This window comes from Danio rerio, chromosome 15 (assembly GCF_052040795.2).
Source record: "Danio rerio strain M-AB ecotype USA chromosome 15, GRCz13ab, whole genome shotgun sequence".
Taxonomy (NCBI): domain Eukaryota; kingdom Metazoa; phylum Chordata; class Actinopteri; order Cypriniformes; family Danionidae; genus Danio; species Danio rerio.
This window is the reverse complement of record NC_141035.1, coordinates 48,772,501-48,791,081: the sequence shown is the minus strand read 5'-3', so window position 1 is coordinate 48,791,081 and position 18,581 is coordinate 48,772,501. Positions and strand designations below refer to the sequence as shown.

The following is an 18,581-nucleotide window of genomic DNA, read 5'->3' as shown; positions in this document are numbered from 1 at the left end:
TCCTCACCTCTCCAAGAGTCATGTCATCCTCTGCGTCTGGATCATCCTGAAAACACACACACACATTAAGTTTTCATGTTTTACAAGCTCAAAAAACATTAGTCTGTGTGATTTATGAGCCGTTTTCCTTATAGGTACCAAAAATGTGCTCACAAGACTAAAATTTACTGGTACTGCTATACTTGTGGGGACATTTGGTCCCTACAGCATGATATCAGGAGGTACACACACACACACATACAGATATACACAAAGAAACAAACACACAAACAGGTACTGTAAACACACACTCCTTTACACACTCAGATATACATTCAATCACACTTCTATACAGCCAGATACACACTTGTACACACACAAACAAAGAAACAAACAAACAAACACATTCAGACATACACATAGAAACAAACACACATACAGGTACTGTACACACCCTCACTCCTACACACACTTAGATTTACATTCATTCACACTTCTATACAGACAGATACACTATTGTACAAACACTCAGATATACTCTCATATGCACACATACACTCACTCACTCAGGTACACATACTCAGGCGTACACTCACTCTCATACACAAACACACACACACACACACACACACACACACACACACACACACACACACACACACACACACACACACACACACACACACACACACACACACACACACACACACACACACACACACACACACACACACACACACACACACACACACACACACACACACACAAAACCTGCCGGAACTACTTTATCTGTGCGTTTATCTGGCATTCAGCAGATGGATGGCTTTAGTGTATATTTACTGTTAGTTCATGACAGCTTAAGCAGCTGTGCATCTTTTTACACACTGAAACAAGCTAAACATTAGTTTCAAGTTGTAAATAAAAGACTTTTGGTGGAAGTTTGACAGTTTCTCTACTTGAAATTTTATCGAAAACCTATTTTGAACCCAAGTAAAGTAAAATGAAAGTGTTATTTGCAGCATATCTTAATCTAAATTGTGAAATTATAAAATTGTCAATTCGACCTGATGGTTGTTCTCAGGGCTACTGGTAGGACCCAGAATAGCAAAGTCTACTAAAGGAGGTCAAACCTTCTCATTTATGGCTCCTAAACTCTGGAATAGCCTTCCTGATAATGTCCGAGGCGTCAGACACACTCTCGCAGTTCAAAACTAGATTAAAGACCTATCCTTTTAGTAAAGTGTATCACATAACGATATGATGCTTGATTGTGCTCCACGCAGGCGAGCAGGCTTGAAAACCACCTGTAGGACACACTCCTCCTGTCTTAATGCACCAGAAATACTGTGTTTGAAAGCAGTACAGGACTTTACAGCCAAAGCTTTACAAGTTCCATTGGACAACACACCAACACTATACCTCTTTGGTACAGAGCTGAACAAGACACTTGATCCTACTTCCATAAAGAGACTTGGCCTCATCTTGTATCTAGCAAAAAAATGCATTTTGCTCAACTTGAACCAGGGGCGTAGCACCAAATTCTGGGCCCTGTACCCTCTCAATGTCAGTGGGCCCCCTACACATTTTTTTTAAATTATTTGAATATAAACATGCACAAATAGTGTTTTAATCTATAATCAAATCAGATTATAATAATGACTGGTTCTTTCATTCACCACCAAATTGATGCATTTGGCCTACTTGTGCTCAAATACCTTTAAACCGTAGGCTACATCGGGTTTGTGTACTGACATTTTGATCCATGATACTGATGCAAGTTTTGATTTAAAAACATTTATTTTTGAACAGGAGAACACGAGACAACTGGACCCTCAGAAACGTTAGCTGGCCTGGCCCATAATTTACTTACAGCAACAAGCAGCCTGGTTGACAAACTAAGCTAAAGATTTAACATTAGCATACATACATTACAGGGCTCGAAATGAACTTTTTTACTTGGTAGCACTGGTGCTCCCAACTTCAAAAAGTTAGGAGCATCCCAAAAAATTGAGGAGCACCCATTTTCTTTTTAGTTATGCGCCGATCTTGATTCTTAATGGCCGATTTTGATTAGCACACGTACATCTCGGAGATGTCTATTTGACGTCTGCATTCACATCTGCAAGACATCTACAAGACGTTTCCTATCAGATGTGAAATAGACTTCTGTTAGACATCTTTAAGATGTTTGCGATTCAGAATGTGTGTAAAACTGACATCATACAGATGTCTGCCAGACGTTTGTATACAGCAGGTGCTTTCCAGATCAAGAGATCTTTAACAGACATCTTGCAGACGTATACAGACACAAAATATCTAATACAATGGCATTTCAACCTTTATACCATTAAAAGGGATAAATCAAATATATAATTTCTTATATTAGTATTACTTATTTGTTTAGATTTTTAAAAGGCACATTAACTTCTTTCACATTTACACATGGATCGATAAAAAAAGTTTATAAGAAATATTACGGTTTCCCTAGTAATGACTGTTATTAATATATTTTGAAATAAATAATGACATCAATTGGAGGGGCCAATTAATTCGAAGTAGGCTACAAAAAAAATAATAATAATAAAAAATTGGTGGGATTTCTATGGGCCCTCTCCCTAGAAGGGGCCCTGGGTATTCAGGTCCAATTTTCCCCCCACTACGACGCCCATGACTGGAACCAACAAAGACCTCCCACATTTGAACTGTTCATACAACTCTTGAATGAAACAATGCTCTTGGAACAATATACATACTACTTAAAAAACAAAGAGGACGCCTTTCAAAATATATGGATGCCTCTAATGATCCTCTGACTCTATGAACACATCTGATGTATTTTCATGATATTTGTGACCTTAATCACAGCATAACTTTGTATATTATGATTTTTGTATTTTGTTTGTGTGTTTCTTTATTTATTACTATTTAATCCATTACTATTAATTACTATTTAATCCATAATCCTGGACCAGGCCGTATCCTGAGCTGATGTCGTGGTCATAGAGGAACGTAGAGAGACCCCAGTGTGTGTGCATGTGTATTGCTGCATGTGTATGTATGTATGTATGTATGTGTGTGTGTATGTGTCTGTCGATGTGTGTGCGTATGTGTGTTTATGTGTATGTTTGTGTGTGTACATGTGTCTGTGTGTGCGCATGCACGTGTGCATGTACAATTATCTGTGTGTGTGCATGTGTGTATTCATGTGTGTGTTTGTCCATGTATGTTTGTGTGTCTGTGTTTTTCCCTGTGTGTATTTGGTTGTGTATGTGTGTGTGTTTGAGAGTGTATGTCTGTGTGTTTGTGTCGGTTTGTATGTGTGTGTGTGTGTGTGTGTATGTGCGCACATGTCTGTGTGTTCAAAATATATGGATGCCTCTAATGATCCTCTGACTCTATGAACACATCTGATGTATTTTCATGATATGTGTGACTTTAATCACAGCATAACTTTGTATATTATGATTTTTGTATTTTGTTTGTGTTTATTTATTTATTACTATTTAATCCATTACTATTAATTACTATTTAATCCAAAATCCTGGACCAGGCCGTATCCTGAGCTGACGTCATGGTCAAAGAGGAACGTAGAGCGCGAGAGACCCCAGTGTGTGTGCATGTGTATTGCTGCATGTGTACGTATGTATGTGTGTGTGTATGTGTGTCGATGTGTGTGCGTATGTGTGTTTATGTGTATGTTTGTGTGTGTACATGTGTCTGTGTGCACATGCACGTGTGCATGTACAATTATCTGTGTGTGTGCATGTGTGTATTCGTCCATGTATGTTTGTGTGTCTGTGCTTTTCCCTGTGTGTATTTGGTTGTGTATGTGTGAGTGAGTGTGTATTGGTGCATGTGTGTGTGTGTGTGTTTGTGTCGGTTTGTTTGTATGTGTGTGTGTGTGTGCATATGTCTGTGTATTCAAAATATATGGATGCCTCTAATGATCCCCTGACTCTATGAACACATCTGATGTATTTTCATGATATGTGTGACCTTAATCACAGCATAACTTTGTATATCATGATTTTTGTATTTTGTTTGTGTGTTTCTTTATTTATTACTATTAAATCCATTACTATTAATTACTATTTAATCCATAATCCGGGACCAGGCCGTATCCTGAGCTGACGTCCTGGTCATAGAGGAACGTAGAGCGCGAGAGACCCCAGTGTGTGTGCATGTGTATTGCTGCATGTGTATGTATGTGTGTGTGTGTATGTGTGCATGTTTATTTGTGTTTGTGTGTGTCTGTCGATGTGTGTGCATATGTGTGTTTATGTGTATGTTTGTGTGTCTGTGTTTTTCCCTGTGTGTATTTGGTTGTGTATGTGTGAGTGAGTGTGTATTGGTGCATGTCTGTGTGTTTGTGTCGGTTTGTATGTGTGTGTGTGTGTGTGTGTGTGTGTGCATATGTATGTGTGTTCAAAAAATATGAACACATCTGATGTATTTTCATGATATGTGTGACCTTAATCACAGCATAACTTTGTATATTATGATTTTTGCATTTTGTTTGTGTGTTTATTTATTTATTACTATTTTTTATTGATCTAATTAATGATTTTTTTCACTCTTTTACTTTTGCTGCTATAATTGTCCACTGATGCCCTTGCCTTTGTCCTTTTTTGTTTATGTTTGTATGTTCATTAAAACCTATAAACAAAAAAGTAATACTGTGTTTGTTTATATAACTACTATTTTTATTTATAGCACTCCATTTTTGCATCTTGTTTATAGACACTATGAACAGTAGCTACGCTAATTATTCTCTTTATTCTCCCTTTCCACCTGGGGTTACTCATCCTGAGGCCACTAGAGATTATGCAGCGCCTCTGATGCGATCCAAGACCTGTGAAGAAATGATGCCAAGGTATCCATAATCCTGGACCAGGCCGTACCCTGAGCTGACGTCGTGGTCATAGAGGAACGTAGAGAGACCCCAGTGTGTGTGCATGTGTATTGCTGCATGTGTATGTATGTATGTATGTATGTGTGTGTGTATGTGTCTGTCGATGTGTGTGCGTATGTGTGTTTATGTGTATGTTTGTGTGTGTACATGTGTCTGTGTGTGCGCATGCACGTGTGCATGTACAATTATCTGTGTGTGTGCATGTGTGTATTCATGTGTGTGTTTGTCCATGTATGTTTGTGTGTCTGTGTTTTTCCCTGTGTGTATTTGGTTGTGTATGTGTGTGTGTTTGAGAGTGTATGTCTGTGTGTTTGTGTCGGTTTGTATGTGTGTGTGTGTGTGTGTGTATGTGCGCACATGTCTGTGTGTTCAAAATATATGGATGCCTCTAATGATCCTCTGACTCTATGAACACATCTGATGTATTTTCATGATATGTGTGACTTTAATCACAGCATAACTTTGTATATTATGATTTTTGTATTTTGTTTGTGTTTATTTATTTATTACTATTTAATCCATTACTATTAATTACTATTTAATCCAAAATCCTGGACCAGGCCGTATCCTGAGCTGACGTCATGGTCAAAGAGGAACGTAGAGCGCGAGAGACCCCAGTGTGTGTGCATGTGTATTGCTGCATGTGTACGTATGTATGTGTGTGTGTATGTGTGTCGATGTGTGTGCGTATGTGTGTTTATGTGTATGTTTGTGTGTGTACATGTGTCTGTGTGCACATGCACGTGTGCATGTACAATTATCTGTGTGTGTGCATGTGTGTATTCGTCCATGTATGTTTGTGTGTCTGTGCTTTTCCCTGTGTGTATTTGGTTGTGTATGTGTGAGTGAGTGTGTATTGGTGCATGTGTGTGTGTGTGTGTTTGTGTCGGTTTGTTTGTATGTGTGTGTGTGTGTGCATATGTCTGTGTATTCAAAATATATGGATGCCTCTAATGATCCCCTGACTCTATGAACACATCTGATGTATTTTCATGATATGTGTGACCTTAATCACAGCATAACTTTGTATATCATGATTTTTGTATTTTGTTTGTGTGTTTCTTTATTTATTACTATTAAATCCATTACTATTAATTACTATTTAATCCATAATCCGGGACCAGGCCGTATCCTGAGCTGACGTCCTGGTCATAGAGGAACGTAGAGCGCGAGAGACCCCAGTGTGTGTGCATGTGTATTGCTGCATGTGTATGTATGTGTGTGTGTGTATGTGTGCATGTTTATTTGTGTTTGTGTGTGTCTGTCGATGTGTGTGCATATGTGTGTTTATGTGTATGTTTGTGTGTCTGTGTTTTTCCCTGTGTGTATTTGGTTGTGTATGTGTGAGTGAGTGTGTATTGGTGCATGTCTGTGTGTTTGTGTCGGTTTGTATGTGTGTGTGTGTGTGTGTGTGTGTGTGCATATGTATGTGTGTTCAAAAAATATGAACACATCTGATGTATTTTCATGATACGTGTGACCTTAATCACAGCATAACTTTGTATATTATGATTTTTGCATTTTGTTTGTGTGTTTATTTATTTATTACTATTTTTTATTGATCTAATTAATGATTTTTTTCACTCTTTTACTTTTGCTGCTATAATTGTCCACTGATGCCCTTGCCTTTGTCCTTTTTTGTTTATGTTGTATGTTCATTAAAACCTATAAACAAAAAAGAAATACTGTGTTTGTTTATATAACTACTATTTTTATTTATAGCACTCCATTTTTGCATCTTGTTTACATACACTATGAACAGTAGCTACGCTAATTATTCTCTTTATTCTCCCTTTCCACCTGGGGTTACTCATCCTGAGGCCACTAGAGATTATGCAGCGCCTCTGATGCGATCCAAGACCTGTGAAGAAATGATGCCAAGGTATCCATAATCTTGGACCAGGCCGTATCCTGAGCTGACGTCGTGGTCATAGAGGAACGTAGAGCGCGAGACTGATTCCTGAGAGACCCCAGTGATAGACGAGTCTCTGCATTGATCCTGTGGGCCCGCCGGTGGCCTACTCACACCTGCAGTTCTCCACGATGGACTTCCAGCATTCACCTGCCTATAGCGCCTAGACTGCCACTCTGCACATTAAGTTTGGCCAGAGTAGAAATGGTCGTGCCCAACTGAGCCTGGTTTCTCTCGAGGTGTTTTTTCCTTCACTTTGGTCAATTGGTAAAGTTTGTTCCTCATCGCTGTCACCACTGGCTTGCTTGAATTGGGACTTGCACCAATGGATTTGCTCTTCAGTGTTTGGATTCTCAGCAGTGAATATTAAAATGAACTGAACTAAAAACTGGACTGACACTGCTTTAATTCAATATAATCTTCCATGTGAAGCTGCTTTGACACAATCTACACTGTAAAAGCGCTATAGAAGCAAACATAAATTGAAAAGGTGAATTGTTTTGTGCAGAATAGTGCAGTGCAGTGCTATTGTAAAGTGTTTTGCCAGTGAAGCACAAACAGACGTCTGATCAATAGCTGGAGGAGCTGCTCTGATGCTCCACAACACAGCTTCAGCAGCTCTCAGAGACTAAATATAAGACATTACATCATCCTGCAGCTCTGCACCTCACACACTCAACAACTCTATCACACACACACACACACACACACACACACACACACACACACACACACACACACACACACACACACACACACACACACACACACACACACACACACACATATTCATACTGATACAAGTCGATCGCACATTTATACATACACTCACTGGCCATTTTATTAGGTTCACCGTATTAGTACTGGGTTGGCTTTTGCCTTCAGATCTGCCTTAATCCCTCATGGCAGAGATTCAACAAGGTGCTGGAAATATTCCTCCGAGATTTTGCTCCATATTGACATGATCACATCACACAGTTGCTGCAGATTTGTCGGCTGCACATCCATGATGCCAATCTCCCGTTCCACCAAATCCCAAAGGTGCTCTATTGGATTGAGCTCTGGTGACTGTGGAGGCCATTTGAGTACAGTGAACTCATTGTCATGTTCAAGAAAGCAGTCTGAGATGATTCATGCTTTATGACATGGTGCGTTATCCTGCTGGAAGCAGCCATCAGAAGATGGAGACACTGCGGTCATAAAGGGATGGACATTTAGGCTGTGGCGTTGACACGATGCTCAGTTGGTACTAATGGACCCAAAGTGTGCCAAGAAAATCTCCCCCACACCATTACACCACCACCACCAGGCAGTATGGATCCATGCTTTCATGTTGTTGATGTCAAATTCTGAGCCGAGCTTCTGAATGTGTCAGCAGAAATGGAGACTCATCAGAGCAGGCAACGTTTCTCCAATCTTCTATTGTCCAGTTTTGGTGAGTCTGTGTGAATTGTAGCCTCAGTTTCCTGTTCTTAGCTGACAGGAGCGGCACCCGGTGTGCTCTTCTGCTGCTGTAGCTCATCCGCCTCAAGGTTGGACGTGTTGTGTGTTCAGAGATGCTCTTCTGCAGACCTCGGTTGCAACGAGTGCTTATTTGAGTTACTGTTGCCTTTCTATCAGCTGGAACCAGTCTGGCCATTCTCCTCTGACCTCTGGCATCAACAAGGCATTTGCTCCCACAGAACTGCTGCTCACTGGATATTTCCTCTTTGTCGGAGCATTCTCTGTAAACCCTAGAGATGGTTGTGCGTGAAAATCCCAGTAGATCAGCAGTTTCTGAAATACTCAGAGCAGCCCATCTGGCACCAACAACCATGCCACGTTGAAAGTCACTTAAATCCCCTTTCTTCCCCATTCTGATGCTCACTTTGACCTGCAGCAGATCGTCTTGACCATGTCTACATGCCTAAATGCATAGAGTTGCTGCCATGTGATTGGCTGATTAGAAATATGCGTTAACAAGCAGTTGGACAGGTGTACCTAATAAAGTGGCCGGTGAGTGTATTTATGTACACTCTATCACTCAAACACATACGTACTGGCACACATACACACTAGCTCGCATGTTTTCCATGAGTGTACACTCTCTATCATTTATACACATGCACTACGACAAACACACACACGAATGCAGACAGACACGCACGCACTAACACACACACACACACACACACACACACACACACACACACACACACACACACACACACACACACACACACACACATATATATGTTAGTTCATTATCAAAGGTACAAGTTCATAGTTAGTTCATTATTCAGCTTTTCATTGTAATATTGTATTAGTAAGTTCTGAAATGAATATTAAAAGATGATTTTGTTTTAGTCGTTCATGTTAAGTAATCCAGTTGACAGTTCATTATCAATAAAAATCATTTTATTAAAACATTACTTAAAAATAAATTAATAAAACATTTAATAATTATTTATTAATTTATTAATAATAAATTTATTAATTTATTAATCAAAATATAAAATAATAAAAATAAATATTAATAATATAATATACATTTAACTGCTATTAAACTTTTTATTTTTACAAAATAGCTTTAAAATTAAAAAGTGTTTGCAAAAATATTGACTTTCCCTGCATAAAATGAAGGTCAGATGAGTTTATAACACAAAGATGAGTGAATGGTGACAGGATGATCATTCTTAGCTCGGCTGTTTGTTGAGATGTAAAATCAGCTTCTAGTTTTACATGATCTCTGTGGCCCCGCCCACTTTACATGCAGCCTTCGCTGATTGGTCAATTCTGAAGTCATGCTGATGATTGACAGCTACACATGCTGGGTGGCCTCACTCGTGCGCCGCTCTGACCTCTGAACATCTGTGTATGTGTGTGTATGTCTGTGTGTATTTATTTGTATTTGTGTGTCTGTGCGTGTCTGTCTGAGTGTGTTTGTATGTGTGTGTTTATGTGAATGTTTGTGCATGTGTGTGCACATTTTTCTGTGTGTATTTGTGTGTGTATTTGTGTGTGTGTGTGTGTGTGTGTGTGTGTGTGTGTGTGTGCACATGTGTATATTTATGTGTGTGTTTAATGTGTGTGTGTGTGTGTGTGTATTTTTGTGTTTGTATGTGAATGTTTGTGCATGTGTGTGTGCACACATGTGTGTATCTGTGTTTATGTCTGTGCGTTTGTCCATGTGTATTTGTGTGTGTGCGCATGTGTATATTTATGTGTGTGTGTTTGTATGCGTTTATGTGTGAGTGTGTGGGTATTTTTGCGTTTGTGAACATGTGTGTTTGCGTGTGTGTATTAATGTGTGAGTATTTTTGTGTGCACACATTTTTGTGTCTGTTAGTGTGCGCACGCATATGTGTATCTGTGTGTTTATGTTTGTGTGAGCATGTGTGTATTTATGTGTGTGTGATCGTATGTATGTGTCAGTGTGTGTGAGTATTTTTGCGCATGTATGTTTGTGTGTATTTGTTTGTGTATGTGTGTGTGCATGTGTATTGCTGCATGTGTATGCATGTATGTGTGTGTATGTGTGCATGTTTATTTGTGTTTGTGTGCGTCAGTCGGTGTGTGTGCGTATGTGTGTTTATGTGTATGTTTGTGTGCGTACATGTGTCTGTGTGCGCATGCACGTGTGCATGTACAATTATCTGTGTGTGTGCATGTGTGTATTCATGTGTGTGTTTGTCCATGTATGTTTGTGTGTCTGTGTTTTTCCCTGTGTGTATTTGGTTGTGTATGTGTGAGTGAGTGTGCATTGGTGCATGTGTGTGTGTGTGTTTGTTTGAGGGTGTATGTCTGTGTCGGTTTGTTTGTATGTGTGTGTGTTTGTGATTATGTCTGTGTGTGTGTGCATTTGTTTGTGCATGTATGTGTTCAAGTGTGCGCATACTTATGTGTTTGTTGGTGTGTGCATTCATGCTTGTGTGTGTGTTCAGAGGTCATAACACACACTCAGAGGTAAACATGAGGATGGATGATGGCGATCCTCTTACCAACAGTGAGATCCGCACGCGTTTGCTCTGTCTGAGCTCCACGTTATTACTCTTACATGAGGGAAGAGCAGGAACACACACACACACACATCACACACACTTCACAACAGACCTCAATATTACAGAAACACGTGAAGAAAACAGCACATCTCTCACCTCCTCCATCACGTCTGTCTGAGGACGAGCGCACAGCAGATTCTTCAGACCCATGCTGGAGTCATGAGGACCTGACACACACACACACACACACACACACACACACACACACACACACACACAAATTATTTTAATAATTTAGCCGCTAGTTTTATTGGTTATGACAATCATCCATTCATTTATTTTATTTTTGGCTTAGTCCCTTTATTAATCTGGGGTCACCACAGCGGAATGAACCGCCAACTTATTCAGCAAGTTTCACACAGCGGATGCCCTTTCAGCTGCAACCCAGTACTGGGAAACACCCATACACTCTCATTCACACACATACACCACAGCCAATTTAGTTCATCAGCTCCCCTATAGCGCATGTGTTTGGACTGTGGGGGAAACAGGAGCAACCGGAGAAAACCCACACCAACACAGGGAGAACATGCAAACTCCACACAGAAATGACAACTGACCCAGCCGGGACTCGAACCAGCGTGCTCCTTGCTGTAAGGGCCACAGTGCTGACCACTGCACCACCATGACGCCAGAAATCAGAAATAGTATATTTTGAAGCTTTATTTATTTGTTTATTTCGCTTCTTCATTACTTTTTGATTGTGTAAATAGGTTTAATTTCAGTTTACTTTTATCACGTTAAAAATAAAACACAATTATAATAACCTGAATGTAATAATTAGTTTTTTACAAATAATTTTTTGATTATTTTTACTTTATGATGGAATGAAATACAATATTATCTTAGTAGGGGAGTTAATTAAACTTAATAATTGTTTTTTACTTGTAGATTAATCCTAAATCGCCACTCGCTTCATTCAAATCACATGTATGAGAGCATTTAGGCTTTCCTGTGAAATATAATGATGACGGAAGAAGTTGTGGTGAGTTATTGAGGATGTGCTGGGTTTTTAAAGTCATTAAAGGTGGTTTCTGTCGCTACTTGTTTAGCCTGCATTAATGCATTCAGTGTAAGCTGCACGATTATTCATTAAAAGATCAGGATCTCAACACCCACGCAACATCAATAGTAAATGGTGGTGATTTGCAGCAGCTAGACTACTCTCTGGCACCCGCAAGTATAAGTCGGTAGCTCCAATTTTAGCTGCACTTCACCGGTTACCCATTAAATACAGAATTTATTTTAAAGTTTTATTATTCGTCTACAAAGCCGTCAATAATCTTGCTCCTCAGTACCTTACTGACTTGCTTTGTCCATATAACCCCTCTCGATCATTAAGATCTTACGATCTCAACTTACTCACCGTGCCCAGAACACGCCTTAAGAAACGAGGTGATCGAGCGGTTGCTGTTGCTGGTCCTAAACTCTGGAACCGTCTACCGATTCACATTAGACTTTCCCCCTCCATCTCTGTGTTTAAGTCTGTTTTAAAGACCTATCTATTTTCTCTCGCTTTTAAAGGGCACCTAGGTTACCCCTTTTTTCAGATTGAATATTAAGTCTTTTGCGTCTCTAGAATGTCAATACAGGTATATGCCTGCTAATACAATGGGTCAGTTTCTGAGACCCCCCTGATTCAAAGGCCTTCAAGTTCAGGGCTTAAACCCAAAAGACGACGATATGATGATCAGTATTTGAGTTTAGGATTTACGTGGACAGGACCAGCTGATGAACCACGACCTTTATGTGTGGTTTGTCAAGATATTTTGGCTAAAGACAGCATGAGACTCTCTAAACTTCGACTGTTTTGACTGGGATGGACAGTTCTTGGATCTGTTCTATTCATATTGAACCATCATCCTAGTTTTAAAAATGCTATATTAAAATACTTGTTATTACTCTGTAAATAATTGCTTTAATAAAATAATAAAGAGTTAACAGTCTGACATCTGTCTGTATCTTTATATATACATATATATATATATATATATATATATATATATATATATATATATATATATATATATATATGTGTGTGTGTGTGTGTGTGTGTGTGCGTGTTTGGGAGGAGGGGGGCGCCAATGGATAAGTTGTGTCAAAAGGGAGGCCCACTGTCTTAGACTTTGAAAACCCCTGCACTAGAGAAATAAAGATGAATTGACCTGAATTTAATAATAAACCATAATGTGAGCCAAACCGTGAGATTCGTGATCCGTTACACCATATATATGCTAATTATATAATGCCATTGTAATTTTACTAGTTTGATACAGTGAACAATTTTATTTCTCTTTAAGGTAACTTTTTCATGTCATATTTGAGCTTTAAAAAATAGTTTAATATAAGTTACTTAGGTGGCATGGTGGCTCAGTGGTTAGCACTGTTGCCTTACATCAAGAAGGTTGCTGGTTCGAGTTCTGGCTGGGTCAGTTGGTGTGACGCCTGCTGTGCTGGTGCTTGTCTGCCATGTATGTCTGTCTGTTTGTTTTGCTCCCTTTACAGATGCGCTGCAGCATTGCGGGCATAATCAGATGGAGGGGGAACAGCTGAGTTGAAGTGTGCGCTCTTTTATCAGTTTCTGGCTCCTGTTTGAGTGGTGTGATTTTCTGACGCTAAGGGGCAGACGGAGACCACCGGGGTGCGAGTTGGCGAAGCATTTTGCTGTGGACCTAAAATATACTTTTGACTCTTTGCATCCCCTCCTTTTTTCCTTGTTTCGCCTCGAGGGCATAACAGTTTTGGAGTTTGCATGTTCTCCCCGTGTTGGTGTGGGTGTCCTCCAGGTGCTCCGGTTTCCCCTACAGTCCAAACACATGTGGTATAGGTGAAATGATGAACTAAATTGGCCGTAGTGAGAGTGTGTGTGTGTGTAAATGAGATTGTATGGGTGTTTCCCAGTACTGGGCTGCAGCTTAAAGGGCATCCGCTGAGTAAAACATATGCTGGAATAGTTGGTGGTTCATTCCGCTGTGGTGACCCCTGATGAATAAAGGAACCACACCAAAGAAAATTGAATAAATGAATAAGTTACTTAAACGTATTAAGTTAAACTAAATAAAGCTGTGATATATTTCCTTGTGATATCACAATTTTTATACATTTCTGTTTAGTTAATAATTATTTAATTTTAAAATAAATCAAATTATGTTGATATATAGGGCATCCGCTGTGTAAAACATGCTGGATAAGTTGTCGGTTCATTCCACGGTGGCGACCCCTGATTAATAAAGGGACTAAGCCAAAAAGAAAATAAATGAATTAATCAATCATTCAATCAAATTATTTTTACAATTATTATTATTATTATTTTAAGCTTTTTTAACAATAATAAATCATTTAAGGGAAAAAAAACGGAATATGGATAGAATGGATATGCTGTAAGAATGGATATGGAAAGAATGGATATGCTGTAATATAATCGAAACACTTCAAGAATATTTAATTTTTGCTTTAATTACTAAAACATTAAAAGTGAACAATTAATGAAGTGCATTATAATAAAAATACAATTACAAATAATAAAAAATCTCTATATATTTTAATATTTGTTTAGTATTTATATGCACTGATGATGTCATTAAAGTCAACTGAAGTCAGTATTTTGTAAAGCTGCTTTCAACTGATGTAAGTAAAGCGAAATAAAGATGAACTGTATGAGTGATATTACTGGTTGGGATCTCGATGTTTTTCTCAGCAACAGATGTCCTCTTCAGCGCAGGTTTCAGAGGTTTGGGAGAGATCGGGCGAACTGGAACGAACGTAGACTCTTCTGTGGAGATCTAGAACATATAAACACACAATTAAAATCGGGGCTCAAAACTGACACATACACTCACCGGCCACTTTATTAGGTACACTTATCGTTAATGCAAGTTTCAAATCAGCCAATCACATGACAGCAACTCAATGCATTTAGGCATGTAGACATGGTCAAGACAATCTGCTGCAGTCCAAACTGAGCATCAGAATGGAGAAGAAAGGGGATTTAAGTGACTTTGAACGTGGCATGATTGTTGGTGCCAGACGGGCTGGTCTGAGTATTTCAGAAACTGCTGATCTACTGGGATTTTCACACACAACCACCTGCTGCCACATTCGGATGGTTCCAGTTAGAATTTGGCGTCAACACTATGAAAGCATGGATCCATCGTGCCTTGTAACACCAGTTTAGGCTGGTGGTGGTGGTGTAATCGTGTGGGGGAGATTTTCTTGACACACTTTGGCTCCATTAGTACCAACTGAGCATCGTGTCAACCCCACAGCCTACCTGAGTATTGTTGCTGACCATGTCCATCCCTTTAAGACCACAGTGTACTTCCAGCAGGATAACGCACCATGTCGTAAAGCGTGAATCATCTCAGACTGTCTTCTTGAACATGACATTGAGTTCACTGTACTCAAATGGCCTCCACAGTCACCAGATCTCAATCCAATAGAGCACCTTTGGGATGTGGTGGAACGGGAGATTGGCATCATGGATGTGCAGCCGACAAATCTGCAGCAACTGTGTGATGCTATCATGTCAATATGGAGCAAAATCTCTGAGGAATATTTCCAGTACCTTGTTAAATCTCTGCCATGAAGGATCAAGGCAGTTCTGAAGGCAAAATGGGGTCCAACTCGGTACCAGTAAGGTGTACCTAATAAAGTGGCCGGTGAGTGTATAACAAAACGCAAACAAACGCTCAACCTCTGACCTGGAAGCGAACCTCCTGGTTGACTTTCTGACTGCTGTCATCACTGCTGGGTGAACTGGCCACCGACATACGCTTCCTCTCTGTTTCCGCCCGCTCACGCATCACTTCCTGTCGCCGCACCCGGCTCACCTGCTGAACCAGGAGAGCCTGCAACTGAGCGCGCTCAATAGAGCCCAGCAGAATCATCGAATCTGAGAGCAAACACACACACAAACACACATTTAGAACCAGCAACGGTTATAAAATGTTCAAATTTAGGATGTTACAGTGTTACAAAAGTTACAAGGTTACACATTTAGAATGTAAAGCAGGTCCGGATGCGTCGCTCAGTACAGTGACATGGCACAGTTGGAAGTATCGCACACCAGACGCGCACATTCACATGTTATTTAAAATGAAACTATTCAGATGGTAATCTGTGGCACGGCAGAAATATAAACAGTGTCCTGAGTCATGGCTGGGACCCGCAGACAGCCACAGACTTGCGGCGCCGGTGTGTGTACCCTGATAAAAATCTATATTTAAAATTCTAAAATGCATGGCGCTGCATGGCGCGTCGGCGAGCGGCGCTTCCGGTGTGCGACCCACTTTAGGGTTACAAACTGCACTTTGCGTTATTACAATTGTTACAATTAGTTTAGAATACTAGAGTTACAAATAATACAAATTTAGAATGCTACAGTGCAGACATTAGAATTTTACAGTGCTAGAAATGTTCCAAATTTAGAATGCCAGTTTTACAAATCTCAGAAACTTAGAATTTTACAATGTTTCCAAATGTTAGTTTTACAAATTTGGAATGTTATAATGTTCCAAATGTTACAACTTTAGAATGTCAGTGTTATAAATGATACACATTTGGAATGCTACAGTGTTCCAAATGTTACAACTTTAGAATGGTGCAGTGTTAGAATTATACAGTGTTACAAATGTTACAGTGTTACAAAATTGGAATGCTACAATGTTACAAATGATACACATTTAGAGTGTAACATGTTAGTGTTGTAAATGTTAATGTTACAGTGTTTAGAATGTTAGCGTTAAATATATTTTAAATATTTAGAATGCTACAGTGCTACAAATTTAGCAAAATTTGAATCTTAGCGCGATCTAGGCACATAGTCTAAAGCGCATTGTGCAAAAGCATTAAGGGCGTGTCTGAATCCACTTTTGCTTTTATAAGGATGGAAAAATCTGCCCGGCGCATGGTCTAACAGGGTTGTGCTTATTCTCTTAATGAGTTCTGGGTGTGTTTTGAGCATAACCTGCATTAAACCAATCAGAGTCTCATCTCTCATTCCCTTTAAGAGTCAGTTGCGTCACGCCATGGTGCATTTTCTATTTACATGGCAACTTTGTAAGTGTAAAAACTGAACGCTTAACTATTGAAAAAACAGTTAAACAGAGAATCTGCAGCGCGAGGATAAAGAACGAGCCTCCTCCATTCAGCCTCTTTACTTTCTCTTTACTTTACCTCTTTACTCCTTTAATTTGGTGGAGTAAGGAAATGGTGGACACTCACTCCATTGAAGACATCCATTAGCCTACATATTTAATTTAGTTTGTTAAGCACAAAGATTTGCTTTAAAACTATTTTTAAATTCAGTTCTAACCTCCAGCAAAGTGTGGTCAAAAAACTGAGCTATATCTAGCTCCAACAATGCGCCTTAACACACCTCCACAAAGTGGCGCAAATGGATTTGCTATTTAAGCAACATGGCACCAAACATGAAAATTACTGTTGCACTGGAAAGTAGCGAACAATAACAATAAAAAAAAATCGCGCTATACATGCCTCACGCCTAAATCTGAAAATGTGTTAGTCATGAATATTAATAAAAACAAAAACAATGATAATTATGAAATGTACGACGACAAAAAGAATGCATAAAACAAATGCAAAGTAGTAATGCATAATATAATATTACTAATAAAATACATAGTAATAAAAGTGCATCACTAATATTTAAAAATAATATTATTAAAATGCATAATAATAATGATAACGCATTATACAATCATATTACTGATAAAATATAACGGAAAAGGTGAGTAATAATAGTAAATAATAATAATATTACTAATAATAGTGCATAATAGAATAATATTTAATAAAGGAAATGATTTATTAATGATGATAATAAAAGTGTATTTGTAGTTTATTATATTTTAGAGTGTGTTTGTACCTGCAGACTCCACCAGCGCCACAGTTTTGAGATTTCCGATCATGAGGATGTCTTGCAGGTCTCTGTATGTGGAGTTCAGTGTGATATAACGAACATCTCGCACCATGATGTCCTCCACGCGGATATTATACTTCCTACACACACACACACACACACACACACACACACACACACACACACACACACACACACACACACACACACACACACACACAATATATATTTTAATATTTATAATTATTTCTGACACAAGACGAACCTAATAAAGATGAATAAACAAATGACTGAACGACTGACTGCCTGATTGAATGAATGAAAGAATAAATGATTAAATAAATGAAATAATGAATGACTGACAGAATGAATGACTGAATAACTGATTGATTGATCGAATAAATGACTAAAGGAATGACTACATAACTGATTGACTGAATGAATAAATGAATGACAATGAAAGAATGAATGATCGGCTGAATGAATGGCTGAATGAACAACTGTATGACTAAATAACTGACTGACAGAATGAATTAATAAGTGACTGAATTAATCAATGATTGACTGACAGAATAAATTAATAAATGACTGAATTAATAAATGATTAACTGACTGAATTAATGACTGGCTGAATGAGTGAATAAAGGATTGAATGGATAAATGACTGAATGAATAACTGACTAATTGTATGACCAAAATAATTAATTATTAAATGATTGGAATAAACAGATGTAAGAATGAATGACTAAATGAATGAATGAATAACTGACTGACTGACTGACTGAATGAATAACTGACTGAATGATTGAATAAATTACTGATTGCATGACTAACTGACTGACTGAATGAATGATTTAA

General features: G+C 38.7%; 1 protein-coding gene and 1 long non-coding RNA gene across 6 annotated transcripts in view; one reads left to right on the top strand and one right to left on the bottom strand.

Annotated features, from left to right (window-relative positions):
• The window catches only part of clcn2b (chloride channel, voltage-sensitive 2b), a 107,801-nt gene that overhangs the window by 12,345 nt on the left and 76,875 nt on the right, over positions 1–18,581 (bottom strand). For 2 of the 5 annotated variants that reach the window (NM_001316315.2, XM_087282298.1), the window contains 6 exons: positions 17,730–17,863; positions 15,544–15,734; positions 14,514–14,625; positions 10,940–11,010; positions 10,784–10,834; positions 8–46 (listed from right to left, as the gene is read on the bottom strand). In NM_001316315.2, the coding sequence (NP_001303244.2) occupies positions 8–46; positions 10,784–10,834; positions 10,940–11,010; positions 14,514–14,625; positions 15,544–15,734; positions 17,730–17,863 (598 nt within the window). Of the gene's footprint in view, positions 1–7; positions 47–4,209; positions 4,277–10,394; positions 10,835–10,939; positions 11,011–14,513; positions 14,626–15,543; positions 15,735–17,729; positions 17,864–18,581 lie in introns of those variants that run through there. The other 3 variants (XM_087282299.1, XM_087282300.1, XR_015508218.1) reach the window with 2 other exon arrangements.
• LOC147833781 (uncharacterized) overlaps positions 6,453–18,581 on the top strand; it is a 290,137-nt gene continuing 278,008 nt past the window's right edge. Inside the window, exon 1 of the long non-coding RNA XR_015509974.1 lies at positions 6,453–7,724. This is a non-coding gene — a long non-coding RNA (uncharacterized LOC147833781). The remainder of the gene's footprint in view (positions 7,725–18,581) is intronic.